The 15,219-nt window shown below is 37.6% G+C and overlaps 1 protein-coding gene across 1 annotated transcript; it reads left to right on the top strand.

The window, feature by feature from the left end:
• The first annotated feature begins 486 nt into the window (after positions 1-486).
• tmem161a (transmembrane protein 161A) lies at positions 487-13,986 on the top strand. The gene is made up of 12 exons (XM_053513849.1): positions 487-613; positions 1,319-1,422; positions 1,498-1,584; positions 1,661-1,758; positions 4,902-5,058; positions 5,302-5,453; positions 5,537-5,597; positions 5,688-5,831; positions 5,983-6,096; positions 7,375-7,549; positions 7,799-7,895; positions 12,932-13,986. Exons 1-12 carry the CDS (start codon positions 611-613, stop codon positions 13,225-13,227), a joined length of 1,488 nt encoding a protein of 495 aa, XP_053369824.1. The 5' UTR covers positions 487-610; the 3' UTR covers positions 13,228-13,986.
• Positions 13,987-15,219: the final 1,233 nt, after the last annotated feature.

The following is a 15,219-nucleotide window of genomic DNA, read 5'->3' on the forward strand; positions in this document are numbered from 1 at the left end:
CACATAGTTTATTTATTTATTAATTTTCATATGTAAGTACTTTAGGTAGGATGGGGCCTTTTCTTTTAATTAAAATTTTCTGCTCCTTCTTCTTATTATTATTATTGTAATTCTAACTGTAGTCTTATAAATTTAATCCAAAGTAACTCATACAGATATACAGCAATAGCGCGCGAGATGACCTGGCTCACCTGTACACACAGGTATCTAGCAAAGGCAGAAAACCAAACCGCTCCTCTTGGTTCGAAGCCATTTTTCAAGCATTCAGTTTTAATCAGTTTGATTACTTTTTAAGCAGGAAACTCCATAACGCATCGCAAGACTAAGTTAGCAGTTACTTGAGCAGCGTGTGCCTATTTTTATCCATCTGCATTCTCGTCCAGAGCTAAAAATCGGCGATGTATGTCTTTGGGCCAATCGTCTTTCAGCTCAGTGATTGGTTCCGACCAATAGGATTCCATATCTCTTGCAAATCCCGCCCTGCAACGCAGGGTCACGATGTCATTCAAAACTCATTCAGCTGTTTCTAGTACTCAAATGCCTGCAGTGCAGTAGCCGCTAAGCGCTGTATGGGACCACGCTCGTTAATTAAATCTACAAATACGCCAAAATGGTAAGTGCATTTAAAACAAAGTTGTTTATTTTTTGTTCCCCTTTTATACTTCAGGACTGTAGTTATCTTAGCATGTGTTAGCTGTAGAGATGCTATGCTAGCTAGGGGACCTTTAGCTGCTAGTTAGTTAGCTCGCTAGCTTTTTGAGTCAAATAAAAATAAAATAAACAGTATCAAGAACATTATTCAAAGCATGGAATGAAACCTTTCGGTTGGTTCTTTAAAATGTTTTCTGGTTTATCATCTCCAGCAACCTGGTTAGCATCTTAAGACTAGTTATAGAGAGGCTGCATTAGGTAAGGCTAAATCTTTACTACTCCCTATTCGAGTGCACTACACAGGCTATTTAAATAATGGCTGATGCACACTAGCTAGTGCACTATGTTTTTAAAGTGGAGCAAATTGGGATGGGTTTCACTTACCAGTGCTGAAAGTTATCAAATCTGATAGTTTTATGTTCATATGCTTTCAGGAAAGCTTATCACAACAAGTAAAAGATTAGGCCGACAGGTTAAAAGTATGCAGACCGTAATTATGTGTATTTAATCGCAAACAAATGAGAAGAATACATTTTGGCGTTTCCATTACTGGGAATGTAGATTTATCAAGAAACACGTGTTTCCAAGTTAAATTAATCTTATCGTCATGTTTTCAGGTTGCAAAAAATATATCATTTGTCTTTGGCATTTATTTTTCCTTGGTTAGGCACTGATGGGAGTTCAGCTGGTGGTCAGCTTGCTGGCGGTCAGCATAATGCAGAAAATGGCCCCGCATTGCTCTTTCGCACGCTGGCTCCTATGCAGTGGCAGGTGAGTGTCAGAGCTTGACAGATGCGCGCTGAATAAGAATCATCCGTAATCGTTACTAACAGTTGTTCCTTTCAGTCTCTTAAGGTTCAAACATCCTTCAGAAGGAGAACTCTGTGCACTTGCAGGCAAGCAGATGCCCAGCAAGACTGGCAGAAGAGACAGGTGTGAGCTGACCTGATCATGTGTGTGCAAAACTATGTTTGTCATTCTTGTCCTCTCTAACCTAGGCTGTTTTCAGGAGGCAGAATGGCCACGGAGAGACCAAGCCCCTTACAGTTCCGAAGGACATTGATTTGCACTTGGAGAGCACCCCTGTGAATGTAATAGATGCTCTGGGTAAGGGTGTATAAGATTTTGCAACATTGTTCACTTACAAGAAGTTTTTTACATAAATTAATAAATTCAGAATGACCTGGTTGTACATACCCTGAGCTAACCACTATGTTTGATTACATACACAGTACATAATCTAAGTGACATTTGGTAATCAAGATTTTATATATATTTATATATATATATAATAAAAGGCTCCTGGTTTATTTGATAGTGTAGCAAGTAGATAATGTACTTTTACCAAATTAGCTATGTTTTCTGTTGCATTTTTCCAAATTATTTAAAATGCTAAGAGCAAGGCATGTCCGAAATGATTCTGTGTAGATCTGGCTGTTGGTCGCAGTAATTTAATCTAAAACACACAGAGAGAGGGAGAGAACACCATGAGCCAAATTCTTAGAAGTTAATCATTAGATTGAATGGAGCATTTCAAATATTGGAGTATTGGACTCAGAGTTTAGATGATAGTATTTTATTCTCTTTATTCGATAGCAGTGCCTACAATAACCATTTTTGCTAATTTAAAATGCCACTTTTTAATCTGCCTATGGTTACATTAATTTTGGAAAGTGGGGGAAAGCTGTGCATTCCTGATACTGCTATACATTATACAAACATATTCTTGTTCATCAACAGCATCTTGTTCGTTCTGTTTCTTCTTAATAAGAAGACAAAAAGTACAAGCCCGAGCTCTGATTATTACAAAGCTGACACTGGAGACTCCTACTAAAATGGCTAAAACATCAAGAAATTCATACACTTTTAAACTATTTTATTACTATAAATAGGTAGCATATTAGAGGAAGCACATCAATATACACCTTGGACATGGAACTACTGGATGAACTGCTCTTAGATAAATTTAATTGGTACATTGTGACCATTCAGAATTGAGTTGTGGTTTATAAGTATTGTATAACAATGCATTTTATGGCTTTGAGTGATTCTTAGTGTTTAGCACACACAGAAGTTCTGTTGAGGTAGGCTCTGTGTTGTGTTTTCTTTATTTACCAACAGTTTAGCAACGGCTTAAAACTAAATAATTTAAATGATTAAACTAGCTACAATCTGGTATGATCAGTGACAATAGAGTAAGAGCTGAGTTTTACATGAACATTAATATTGCACTAATATTTGGAATAATAGCTCATTCAGAATAAAATCATGTAAACATTACGTAATTTGTCCTAGCTAATCAATCCAAATTTTTAGTCTAAATGAGAGGGGTGGTGTAAATCTTTTGAGAATCTGTTCAGTACATAAATATCAGCCATAGCCATGTAAACAATTGATCTAAAATATTATTTCTGCACGTTTACCCTACGTGGAGGTAATATTAGGTGACAAGTTTCCAGGATGAACATTTTGCTTCAATTCCTTAGCAGTGAGAAGGTTTCTCACACCATTATTAGCTTCACACTTGGATCCACTGCCTCCTGGTGTTCGGTGGTGATAGAAGTACTCTTTTACAAGCAGTGAAGCCCAATCCATCAATCATAATGCAGAACGTGGAATTGTCAGAGAAGATAGTAAACCTGAACTAACCTCAAAGTAGGGCTGGGCGATATGGCCAAAAAAAAAAAAAAAAAAAATCTAGGTTTTTTCATAAAATTTGGCCAATTCACAATTTCGATTCTTTTTTTATTGTAACTAGTCAACTTAAAATATTAAAACAACATGACTGAAGTAACATTTTCTTTATAAGTAACTTGAACAAGGAATGTTTAAGAAACATTGTATTTTTTAATGGCAATGCCATACATAAATTGGTCAAGTGTAAATAAATGTAAAACAAATTCTTCAGTTAATCTTTGCAGAAGATTTAAATGAAATATGAAAAGTTAATATTAGAAAATAGATTTGAAATAGTAGTTCATTGTATTTTGACAAAAATATTGTGAAGAGCTTACTTTTTCATAACTTTAGAATATGAATTTATGAAAGTTATTATAAAAGCAAAACATAATAATCATCATCATCATAATTTCAGCTATTAATGAAATAACGGAGCAGTTTCCATTTTGTGTCAACATACTGGGCTGTAAGGCACATGTAAGGCTGAAGAGTACGACTACTCCACAGGTCAGTCGTCGTAGAAAAAAAACATCGCTTTTCAAGCTGCCCCGCTACTTTTTTACGTGTTTCAGTGTACATTCGGGGAATAGCTACATCTTTTAAATATTTGCGGCTCAGCAACTTGTATCTTGAATCAGCAGCGTGTAGCATTTTTATGAACCCTGGCTTTTCAATGGTGTATATGGGAACCATGTCCTTAGCGATATGAAAAGCCACAGCATCTTTCCATCTGAGCACCTATTTGTTCGCCACAATGGAACTGGGAAATGATAAAGCAATTGACCTCTGGCATTTTGCAATTTTAGGTAGACCTTTTGCACTTGGACTTAGCTTGTCTTCATCTCTTAACTTTGAATATTCCTCACATTCAGCTTGGTGCCTGAATGTCGCAAATGTTGGAATAAATTAGGGGTGCTGCCACTGCCGGTTGCAACTGACTTTCTGCATATTTTGCACTTGACAAAAGTTTGTTTGACGTCTGACCTCTCAAATTTGAACCATTTCCAAACCACAGAGGAAACGTTACTACCTTTCTTTGGCACAAGGTCATCCTGACGTGAAGAGCCGTCCATCTCTATGATATTTCTGTAGCATATTACGTTCCTTGTTCTACTCTCACAAGTGTTCTACTCCGTGTTCTACTCTTACAAGTAAGCTGTTAATTAGTCGCATTATGTGGTCGGACAATATTGTCTCTTAATTATTCTGCCATTGGTGCAATTACAATGTATCCAATATTTTTATTTAAAAAAAAAAATCGTCTTAAAACGTAAGTTCGAATTAATCAAAAAAATCTAAAGAATCGCCCAGCCCTACCTCAAAGTTAAATAAATATTTATTTTGGGGGGGGGACTTTGTAGGACGACTTTCTCACTCTCTCACACACACACACACACACACACACACACACACACACACACACACACACACACACACACAGAATCACTGTTGTCTGTATCACCCAATCACTGTACACCCAACACTGCTCTGAACACCCACAAGGTTTAACATAATATCGGTGTCATGTGCTTACCACATTAATCCTTTTAGTTTGTTGTGTGTGCGTGTAGTTCTGCGGTTCTTCGTGGAGTACCAGTGGTTGATCGACTTTGCCATCTATGCAATGGGCATCTACCTTTTCACTGAGGGGTACTATTTTGTGGTGGATGCCAGTAAAGAGGTCAACATCGGGGCCATCTGGTGTGTCCTGATGGTCTTCTTCTGCCTGTATCCTTAAAACCTTTCCTGCCATGCATGCAATGAGAAGAAAAAGGTTTAACCTAAAGGTTCAATTATGCTTCGACATTCCAAAAGTGTTGATAACGTCTAAGACGTGTGTTGTAATGAGTGATGCATATAAAAACCTTTCAAAATCATTCTTCTGCTCTTCTTTTCCAGGCTTTTTCCTCTTTCTGGGTGCTCTTACTATACTTTCCTGTCTTTCTTATAATCCTTGACTCAGGTTCCCAGGAGGACTCTGCATGTGCTGATGAGCCACTACTTCCGCTCAGACGAGGGCGGAGAGCGCTCTGTATGCTTGGCGTTTGGCTTCCTCTCTTTGCTCTTGGCCATGTTAGTTCTGGTGGTGAGAGAGGACTATTTGGAGTTTGGCCTTGAGTCTGGTACAGCCTTAGATTTGTTTACTTAAAATCAAGCAGGCCTTTATTTTGCCCTCAGCCTCAGAAGTCAATTTCTGACATTTCAGGTTTCACCAGTGTTTTTGATAACTTTGAAGCTTTTGCCAAACAACAAGGATTTGAGTGGTCGTAAGTTGTTCATCTGCTTTTTGTTGCCTCTTGAGTACACACAGTAACAGAATGTCCTGTATCTGAAGGTGTTTTATTTGCATTTTGTAGCGTTCCTTTCACCAAACTGGGAGTGAAGTTGGGCTTGGCTTTTATTTGTGCCTTCCTTGGAGCTTTGCTCGTTTTCCCTGGACTTCGCTTGGCCCAAACGCATTTAGACGCTGTACAGATGAATGCTAATAAACCAATCATTCAGTAAGAACATCTGCAATGCCTTTTTTTTGAGAGAGTGAGAAAGTGGTATTATTATAAATAAATTGTAGTTTTAAAATTTTTGTTTGTATATACATTAAAAATCACATCCACAAACTATGTGGATTGTTAATTGGTTGGTTTGTGTTCACAGAATTCTTCTGCACACCAGTTTTTTGTCTCCGTTGGTTATAGTTGTGTGCTGGATCAAGCCTCTTGCTCGTGACTTTTTAGGAAATGCTCCTATGGGAAAGACTTCAGTCACGTTGTGAGTATGTGTTTGGGTTAATAACATATATTATGTATATTCTTCGAATTATTTATTATTATTACGTGAATATAATCTTTTTGGAATACAGAAAATCCAGTGAACAGGCCTCAATTCATCTTTGAACGATATGGTTACAGTCAATTTGTATGTAATTATAAACTTGTTTTTTATTACTGCAAGTTTTATCTTTATTTATTAGTGTTAACTGAAGCTGTTAAACTTTACAAATAAAAGTACAGTCATATAATCCACCGTTCCTGGTACATTGGTTGGAATTGAAAAATAAGTTATCAGTTACAAATTTCACTTTTTTTCTTTCCCCGGGACATAGCCCTATAGTCATGTGTAAAAGTTAGTGCCCTTTCTTTTTATTCTGTTTTTTTTTTTCCATCATGGCTTTCATAATTTAACAACAACAAAAAAAAAAACATGTGGACAACACAAAGTACCCCCATGTTTCAGTAGCTTGTAGATCCATCTTTAGCAGCCAATAGAAAAAGTTGTAGACAAGTTTTAGCTGTTGGACACATGGCATCAATTCCCGTGCTTGTCAGTGGGTATAAAGTGTTTTTGCTGAAATGCTATTTGGTTTTCACCAAACTTTCTTTCATGTTTTTTTTTTGACAGAAGAGGCTTTCTTGTAGCAGCTATTACAAACAAACTGTCTTTGTTCAGTCTTTTTCTAATTGTGCTCTCAAGGACTTTTAACATGCTCAGTGAGGCCTGTAGGGCTTAAGATTTATGCTTCATTTTCTTTTAATCGATATTTTGTTGATTTTTGCTTTAATTTAATTTAATGGTCAGTTTTCATTTTCTAAACTGATTTATACATTTAAAATTATTTAGATAAACTTGCAAATGGGATTTTTTAAAAGTATTTTTATATTATCATGGTTTATTTTTAATTTTTTAAATTATTTCTTATGATAATGAAATGCAAATATTTGAACTAGTTATGCAAAGCTCATGGGGATTTGCCAAGTCATGAAAAAAGTCTAATCGTTATTTTCATCAGTCTCGCTAATTTTTTTTTGTCAGATTTATATAGGCTTTCCTTGTGTTCAGCATGAAATTGAACTGGTATGAGCCACAACATAGATGTCTGAGTCTTTGTCTTGAATGCTCTGGTGTTTTCGCTGCACCACACAGATCTAATCCACCCACTCTGTACCAAGATAATGTCCTCTTACAGCTAGGCACTGTTGCACAACTGGTGTTGTTTCACTATTACACCCACCTCAGTGCTTTAATCCTAAATGTGTGTGTGTTCTTCAGGCTTTCCAGCTCTGCCTTCGACTCAGTGCGTCTGTGGATAATCCTGGGGTTGTGTGCCCTGAGGCTGCTGCTCACTCGCCATCACCTGCAGGCTTACCTGAACCTCGCCCCCAAGTGGGTGGAGCAGATGAAGAAGGAGGCGGGTCGAATTGCTGCTATTGACATCCAGAGAAAGGCATGAAGCAGCTGTTATAAACTCTAAATATCCATAAGATGGACGAGTATTTTTATGTCAGGGCTGTAGCATAGGTTTAATTGATTTTATTATAAACACCTGATTGTTTCTAAACTGTGCCAATGTAGCCTGAATCAAATTGGCTAATCAGGATGTTTATTAATAATAAATACACACAGATGTTTTATCAGATGCACAGATGCTTTAGGTCATAATTAATTTCTTTTCCATTTATTTTTGTTTCCTCAGGTGACCCGTGTGTACTGCTACCTGACGGTAGTAACACTACAGTACCTCATTCCTGTTCTGCTCGTGCTGTTCTCAACCCTGGCCCTAAAGACTCTAGGTAGAGTTTTACTTATTATCAGACATGAATTTCTTCATCAGCTGTCGTGACTATAGGATGTTACTTTTGTCAGATTAATAATTAAACCCACTGATGTGTTTAGGGGAGAAGGGTAGTTTGGCAGATTTGCTCACACAGTATTGTCTTGTTGTCTGGGCTGTGCAGTATCAGATGATGTCAGTATAGTGATGAATTGCATTGCAATACGATTGACAACACAAAAGTGTATTTCATAACAGTGACTATCTGTCTGTTTTATACAATGGAGCTCTCCACTTATTGAAACGACCAGTCATGAAATCCTATAGCCCTTATACTACACAGGAATAAGTAATCAAATAAGTGATTTGATGTTACTATGTTATGTGATAATTTTTTTCAAGGCACAAACAGCAGCAAGTCAGCTTGCACATTGATTGTAGTTTAGAAGCTTAATGATAAAATAAACATCTTTAGGATGTAAATGGTATTCGTGAGAATGACACGTTTATGATGTTTTCACTAAACTAAGTGAAACTAAATATTTAGTAAATATCTAAAAAACATTTTCAGTGTTTATTTAAGGAAAAATACTTTTACTTTTGATAGTGACCATTTAGTAGGTTTATTAACTATTACAGGTTATCGAACAGTATTCAACATGGAGGTCATTGCAAAAATGTGCAGCATGCAAGGGTTTTAAGAGCAGGATGCCGAATATGAAAGCTTTAACAGCCGGGCTTGTTTTATTGTCAAAATTGCAGGTACAAGGTGGATTTATTTCAACTACAATTTGCCCCTAAGGTGCTATAAAGGTGCTGCAGTACTGAATGTCTATGGGCAACACACACACAAGTGTACTTTCCCTAGCAACAGCTTTAGACCAGATGTAGCATCTTTTGCTTTAGGTCAGAGAACAACCCCCAGAGACTTTGGAAAAAAAAAGTAATTTAAGCATTAAGATGTGACGAAAAAGTATGTGATGGCACGTAACATCCAAATATTTCATGCGTATATATGTAGAACCAGTGTAATCAGTGATGGGTCTCAAGTTTTTTTTTCCGTATTTTGCTCAGGTTTTATTTAAGGCTGGATAAGCATTAAGGACAATTTTTGCCCCTGTTTGCTTTAGCCCAGAGAAAATGAACCGTCAGCTTGTATGTGAGTTCTGTGTCAATGTATTCGGTGTGTTTGTATGTCCTGAGTTCAGTTGGTCCAGCTCTCTAAATTCCACTTCAGTGCTACAATGAGTTTACAAGTAGAAAATCTGATAAACGGAATATATGAAAATGCAGATTGTGCAATAATTTATACAGCAAATGTTCAAAGGTAACCTGATAATAGGAAAACACGAGCTAGTTGATAATTAAATTTCATTCTAACCCTGTTATGTATGCACTTCTCGAGTAGCACCGTAACTTGCCAAGAAAGCCACAGAAAATAAAGGATGTTCCTTTTTTTCCGGGTCTATTCAGTGTACTGGCTATAAGAATGCACTTGGACATACTTTTCTCCTTTTTCTTTTTTTTTTTTTTTTGTAAACATGCAACCATTTTACACACAAGTGTAATGAAAATGAAATGTTTATGACTGTCCAGCGACATAAAAAATACAGAAAGACAGAATTTACTGCATAGAAATAAAAAAAAAATAGTGAAATAATGTGCACATTTGTGCGGTTGTATGTGTAATGCTCTGCTGTACAACACTGAGCTGAGGTATTTACAGTGGGAAAAGCTAACAATGTAATAAATATTTATAAATATGGGTTATACTGTGTGTATTGATGGGAATATTGTGAATGTGTGGGTGTTGCGCAAAGAAATCAAAGGCCTATATTTATTTATGTTTGTGTTTAAATGCGTAACACATTAGCACTTGTAAGCTTTAAGTCACTTAAATTGCTTGTGGTTGGTCTCTTGTGGTTGTGTACTGATCGATGCTTTTGTAATTTTTTGCCATATATACACTTACCTAAAGGATTATTAGGAACACCTGTTCAATTTCTCATTACATTTAGGCATTTGGCAGACGCTCTTATCCAGAGCGACTTACTTTTTTTTTTTTTTTATCTCATTATACATCTGAGCAGTTGAGGGTTAAGGGCCTTGCTCAAGGGCCCAACAGCTGCAACTCGGTGGCTGTGGGGTTTGAACCTGGGATCTTCCGAACCGTAGTCCAATGCCTTAACCACTGAGCTACCCCTGGCCCTTTGTCAGCTTTAGGGGTGTGGCTCTGGTCAAGACAATCTCCCGAACTCCAAACTGAATGTCAGAATGGGAAAGAAAGGTGATTTAAGCAATTTTGAGCGTGACATGGTTGTTGGTGCCCGACGGTCCGGTCTGAGTATTTCACAATCTGCTCAGTTACTGGGATTTTCACGCACAACCATTTCTAGAGTTTACAAAGAATGGTGTGAAAAGGGAAAAACCTCCAGTATGCGGCAGTCCTGTGGGCGAAAATGCCTTGTTGATGCTAGAGGTCAGAGGAGAATGGGCCGACTGATTCAAGCAACTTTGACTGAAATAACCACTCGTTACAACCGAGGTATTCAGCAAAGCATTTGTGAAGCCACAACACGCACAACCTTGAGGCGGATGGGCTACAACAGCAGAAGACCCTACCGGGTACCACTCATCTCCACTACAAATAGAAAAAAGGGACTACAATCTGCACAAGCTCACCAAAATTGGACAGTTGAAGACTGGAAAAATGTTGCCTGGTCTGATGAGTCTCGATTTCTGTTGAGACATTCAAATGGTAAAGTCAGAATTTGGCGTAAACAGAATGAGAACATGAATCCATCATGCCTTGTTACCACTGTGCAGGCTGGTGGTGGTGGTGTAATGGTGTGGGGGATGTTTTCTTGGCACACTTTAGGCCCCTTAGTGCCAATTGGGCATGGTTTAAAGGTTTGGTTTAGGCCACGGGCTACCTGAGCATTTTTTATGACCATGACCACCATGTACTCATCCTCTGATGGCTACTTCCAGCAGGATAATGCACCATGTCACAAAGCTTGAATCATTTCAAATTGGTTTCTTGAACATGACAATGAGTTCACTGTACTAAAATGGCCCCCACAGTCACCAGATCTCAACCCAATAGAGCATCTTTGGGATGTGTTGGAACGGGAGCTTCGTGCCCTGGATGTGCATCCCACAAGTCTCCATCAACTGCAAGATGCTATCCTATCAATATGGGCCAACATTTCTAAAGAATGCTTTCAGCACCTTGTTGAATCAATGCCACGTAGAATTAAGGCAGTTCTGAAGGCAAAAGGGGTCAAACACTGTATTAGTATGGTGTTCCTAATAATCCTTTAGGTGAGTGTGTGTGTGTGTGTGTGTGTATATATATATATATGTATGTGTGTGTGTATATATGTATGTATATACATACATATATATATGTATGTGTGTGTGTGTATATATATGTATATATGTGTGTATATATATATATATATATTAGTGCTGTCAAAACTAGTGCGTTAACGCATGCGATTAATTTGAAATATTTAACGCATAAAAAAAAATTAACGCAATTAACGCGGTTGCAGTTTTTTTTTATTTTCTGTTGTGGCCGACGTGTGTTCAACGTGCAAAGTAGTATGGATAAGACCAAGGAAGGACTTTTAGACGGAAAGTTTCAGTATAAAACTCTGCCGGATGGTCCTGTGGATAAAACAAAAGTAATCTGTACATTTTGCAAAGCCGAATTTAAATACCAGAGAAGTAATTCGTCTTTGACATATCACTTAAAAGCAAAACACCCCACCGAAACAATCTCTACAGGGCCTCACCAATGTAAATTGCATTGATTGTTTTGAAATTCAAATGACACAAATGGCACATACCTGTGTTTTTATTTCTGTAATAAATATGGCTTTCAAGCCAACAGTTAATTTGGAGAATATTGATGGTTTATTGCAGGTATGTTGTTTACATGAGAAAATCTGTGTTACAAGTTAAACAAAAATTCCAATAAACAATCATATTTGAATTTAAATAGTTTAATTGTCTTGAGTTTACATTAATTATTTACATTTACATATCCAAAAAGTTTCAGTCTTTTAATTGTGATTAATCGCGATTAATTGCAAAAAATTGTGCGATTAATTAGTTAATTTTTTTTTATCGATTGACAGCACTAATATATATATATAAAATAACAAATGAAAGACTGCACTAATCAGTGTAAAATTGGTTGCTTGATTTGCTCGCGGTGCTTGGCTTCTTTTTAGCTTTGTATCAGATGAGCCAATTGCACAGCATCATTGCGTTGCATAAAATCATGCAGATACAGCGCAGCAGCTTTGGATGATGTTCACATCAACCATCAGAATGGGGGAGAAAATGTAAGCTTAATGATTTTCTTGCAGTCTCTAAAGTTTGGTGCAATAACGGTAAAAACTGAAAACATTCAGTAAGTGGCAGTTCTGCAGATGGAAACATCTTGCTTATGAGGGAGGTCAGTAGAGAATGACGCTGACAAAGGCTACAGTAACTCAGATTACCACTTTGTACAATTTTGATGAGCATTTCAGCACAACATGTCCAAAATTGAGGCAGATGGGCCACAGCAGCAGGAGACCATGTCAGGTTTCACCTCTGTCATCCAGGAACAAAAATCTAAAGCTTTATTTCTCCTATTCCTGTTTTTTTTAATCAGTGCCCACAGGCTGGCCATAGCTGAACAGGTAAAGTCTGGTAAAATGTAATTGCGTCTGAGGAATCTTGATTTTTTTCTAAGGTACTTGGATGTCAGGGTTAAAATTTGGTACCAACAGCATGCATTTATGGATTCATCCTGCATTGTGGTTTAAAAAAAAATTATCTAATTTTTTAGAAAATAAAAAGAAAATTTGCTTGCCTGATTTCTTCCTGGTGTGAACGTAAGATAAGGTGTCCTACAGTATATTACCATGGGTTGTCTCTTAAGGCTCTGTACTTTAAACTCTTATTTAGCACCATAATCAAAAAATATTATTAACCGCCTGCAAAGAATGCACATAAGGTTTTTGACCCCCTGTCTCTGATTGGTTTCCTATTGCTTAGGTGATTACTCGTGGGGACTGGGTGCGGAGACTCCAGGTGTAACACTGGCACCAGTTCTTCCCACCTCTGCTCCTCCTTTACCCAGCTCAGGAGATGAGGACGATATAGAGGACATGGAGGAAGATATCCAAGTCACCGTAGCTCACCTGGCCGAGGTCTTTTCTGCACTACGTTCCGTCCTCACTCCTGTCTTTTTCAGAGGGATCTTCGCCTTCCTTACTTGGTGGGTGGCAGCCTGCCAGCTCATCAGCAGTCTGTTTGGCATCTACTTTCACCAGTATCTCATGCAGAGCTGAGCAGAGTCGAGGAATGCCCCCTGTGTGCAGTCCATGTGCAACTGCAACAAGCGAAACGAGCTCTTGAGGAGAACTCTTGGTGGGCTCAATCAACACACACTAGGTGTGTTTAGGCCCCAGAGGGTTTGATCTTTCCCAGAGATGGTAATGTGTTTGGTCTAAGCCAAACAGAATGCTGAAATATTGATTTTGAAGCATTTTTATTAAAACAGATGAGTTTGAGTTTTGCTACACGTTTTTAAATCAAATAGAGAAAGTGCGTTATGAAAGTTGTATGACAGATGTTTTATTTGTGTTTAATACTTTACTACAAATTGAATCACTTAATACTTTTCTCGGAGTTACTTTGTTATTCACAATTAGTTAAAGTTTATGTGATGTAAAACTAAGTGCCTGGAATCTCAGGGATTTAAATACAGTGTTTTCTCTGCCAGCACTGAACCAATTATAAACTGCTTACCTTGATCTTGAATTTTAAACACAGCGAACACACAATAGCAGATTGCAGGTTTGCTCAATCACTCCTGTTTTCTTTAAACTGAGTACTGATGCATTAAATGTTTTGGTACTTATGCAGTATTGTATCCAGTTTTGCTGAATCCCAGAATCAGGCTAAAATAACAAGTTAAAGTTTAGTTAAATTTTTTCCCCCTTGAATAGTTCTAATGTATTTATTTTTCCTGGTCCCAATGAATGACCAAACAATTTAGAATAAGGAGATCTAAGCGGTTTTTACAATAAAATGCATGGTGTGACAGACCTGTTTGACTCAGTGTGTTTTATTAAAATCCAGAATGCCTCGAAAGTGCTTGCAGTTTTAAAAATTGCCTGCTTTTTTTTTCCTTAACAAAATTTCAAATGAGAAAAAGATATTGCTTTGGTGCACTCTTTATATCCTATACTGCATAATAGTATTTGGAAATTCCAAGTCAGGATTTATTTCCTGTAGGCTTTTATGATACAACTATACTATAACTCTAAAACTCCAAATTCATGCAAAACACAAGCTTACATAAGCTCTGTGAAATAAAGCAGTTGTGACAATGGCTATATGGTTCTTACATTTTCTTAATAGCACTGCTGTTATATGAGCAGAAGAGATGATTATTTTAGTGTTCTTTTTTTAGTCCAACATTTTTCTAATCTTTGCTTTCTTTGGGAAGTGTGATTATACAAGAAAAAAAATAATTCAAAGCATTAGCAGTGCATTAGCAGAGCAGTTATAATAGCAGAAAATGTGAAAAAAATTCAAGCATTCTACAAATCTATTTCCTCAGTGTATCATACTATTAAAATATTTTTATCTAAATCAGAACAGAAACACAGCGTGACATACTCCGCATATGAGCGCACGTGAACCCCAGAGTGACATGATGCGATTACACTTCACACACATCTGACCACAGCTCAGTCTCCCACAGTTTCCAGCGCAGGATACCGGGTGGGAGTTAGGCCGTTGTAACTCATCAGCATCTCCACCCTGTGCTCGTTCAGCAGCTAGGGGGGCTCCAGAGGTCATGTCTGGGCTCCTCCCTAGGGGTCTAAGGCTCGTCTGCATGGCCCGTCAGCTCAATAGGCTTCAGTCTAGTCCCTATAGCAACAGCCTTGGCCTCCTTGCAGATGCTCATAATGAATGTGATTATACAGATACGTCAACCCTATCGCCTTCTACCTCATCACACAATTCACTCGTCCCAGACGTGTCAACAGCCGCCCTGATGTGGGAAAGCCGTTCAGGCTGACTGGGTGCTGGAGGTCTGTTAGAATGCTTACTGACAACCGAAGCCGCATTGAGGTTTGCAAATCGTGACGGGGTGTATGTCCTGTAGTGTCTTTTTGAGGGTAATTCTGCCCAATGGAGAAAGTATCAAGACTGAGGGTTGTTTTTAGAGTTAGCAAATAATGTGTTTAATAGCATCCATAATAATTGCCAGAGGAGATCAAGGACATTATAATGATCTATTTAAAATCTATTTTTCATTGCATTTTTAC

Source organism: Clarias gariepinus, chromosome 15 (genome assembly GCF_024256425.1).
Source record: "Clarias gariepinus isolate MV-2021 ecotype Netherlands chromosome 15, CGAR_prim_01v2, whole genome shotgun sequence".
Taxonomy (NCBI): Eukaryota; Metazoa; Chordata; class Actinopteri; order Siluriformes; family Clariidae; genus Clarias; species Clarias gariepinus.

Bases quoted from the DNA above. Each gene is read 5' to 3' on its own strand.
- tmem161a (XM_053513849.1), top strand. The intron at 6,097-7,374 runs GTGAGTATGTGT...TGTGTTCTTCAG, and splicing joins GGAAAGACTTCAGTCACGTT to GCTTTCCAGCTCTGCCTTCG. The intron at 7,896-12,931 runs GTAGAGTTTTAC...CCTATTGCTTAG, and splicing joins CCTGGCCCTAAAGACTCTAG to GTGATTACTCGTGGGGACTG.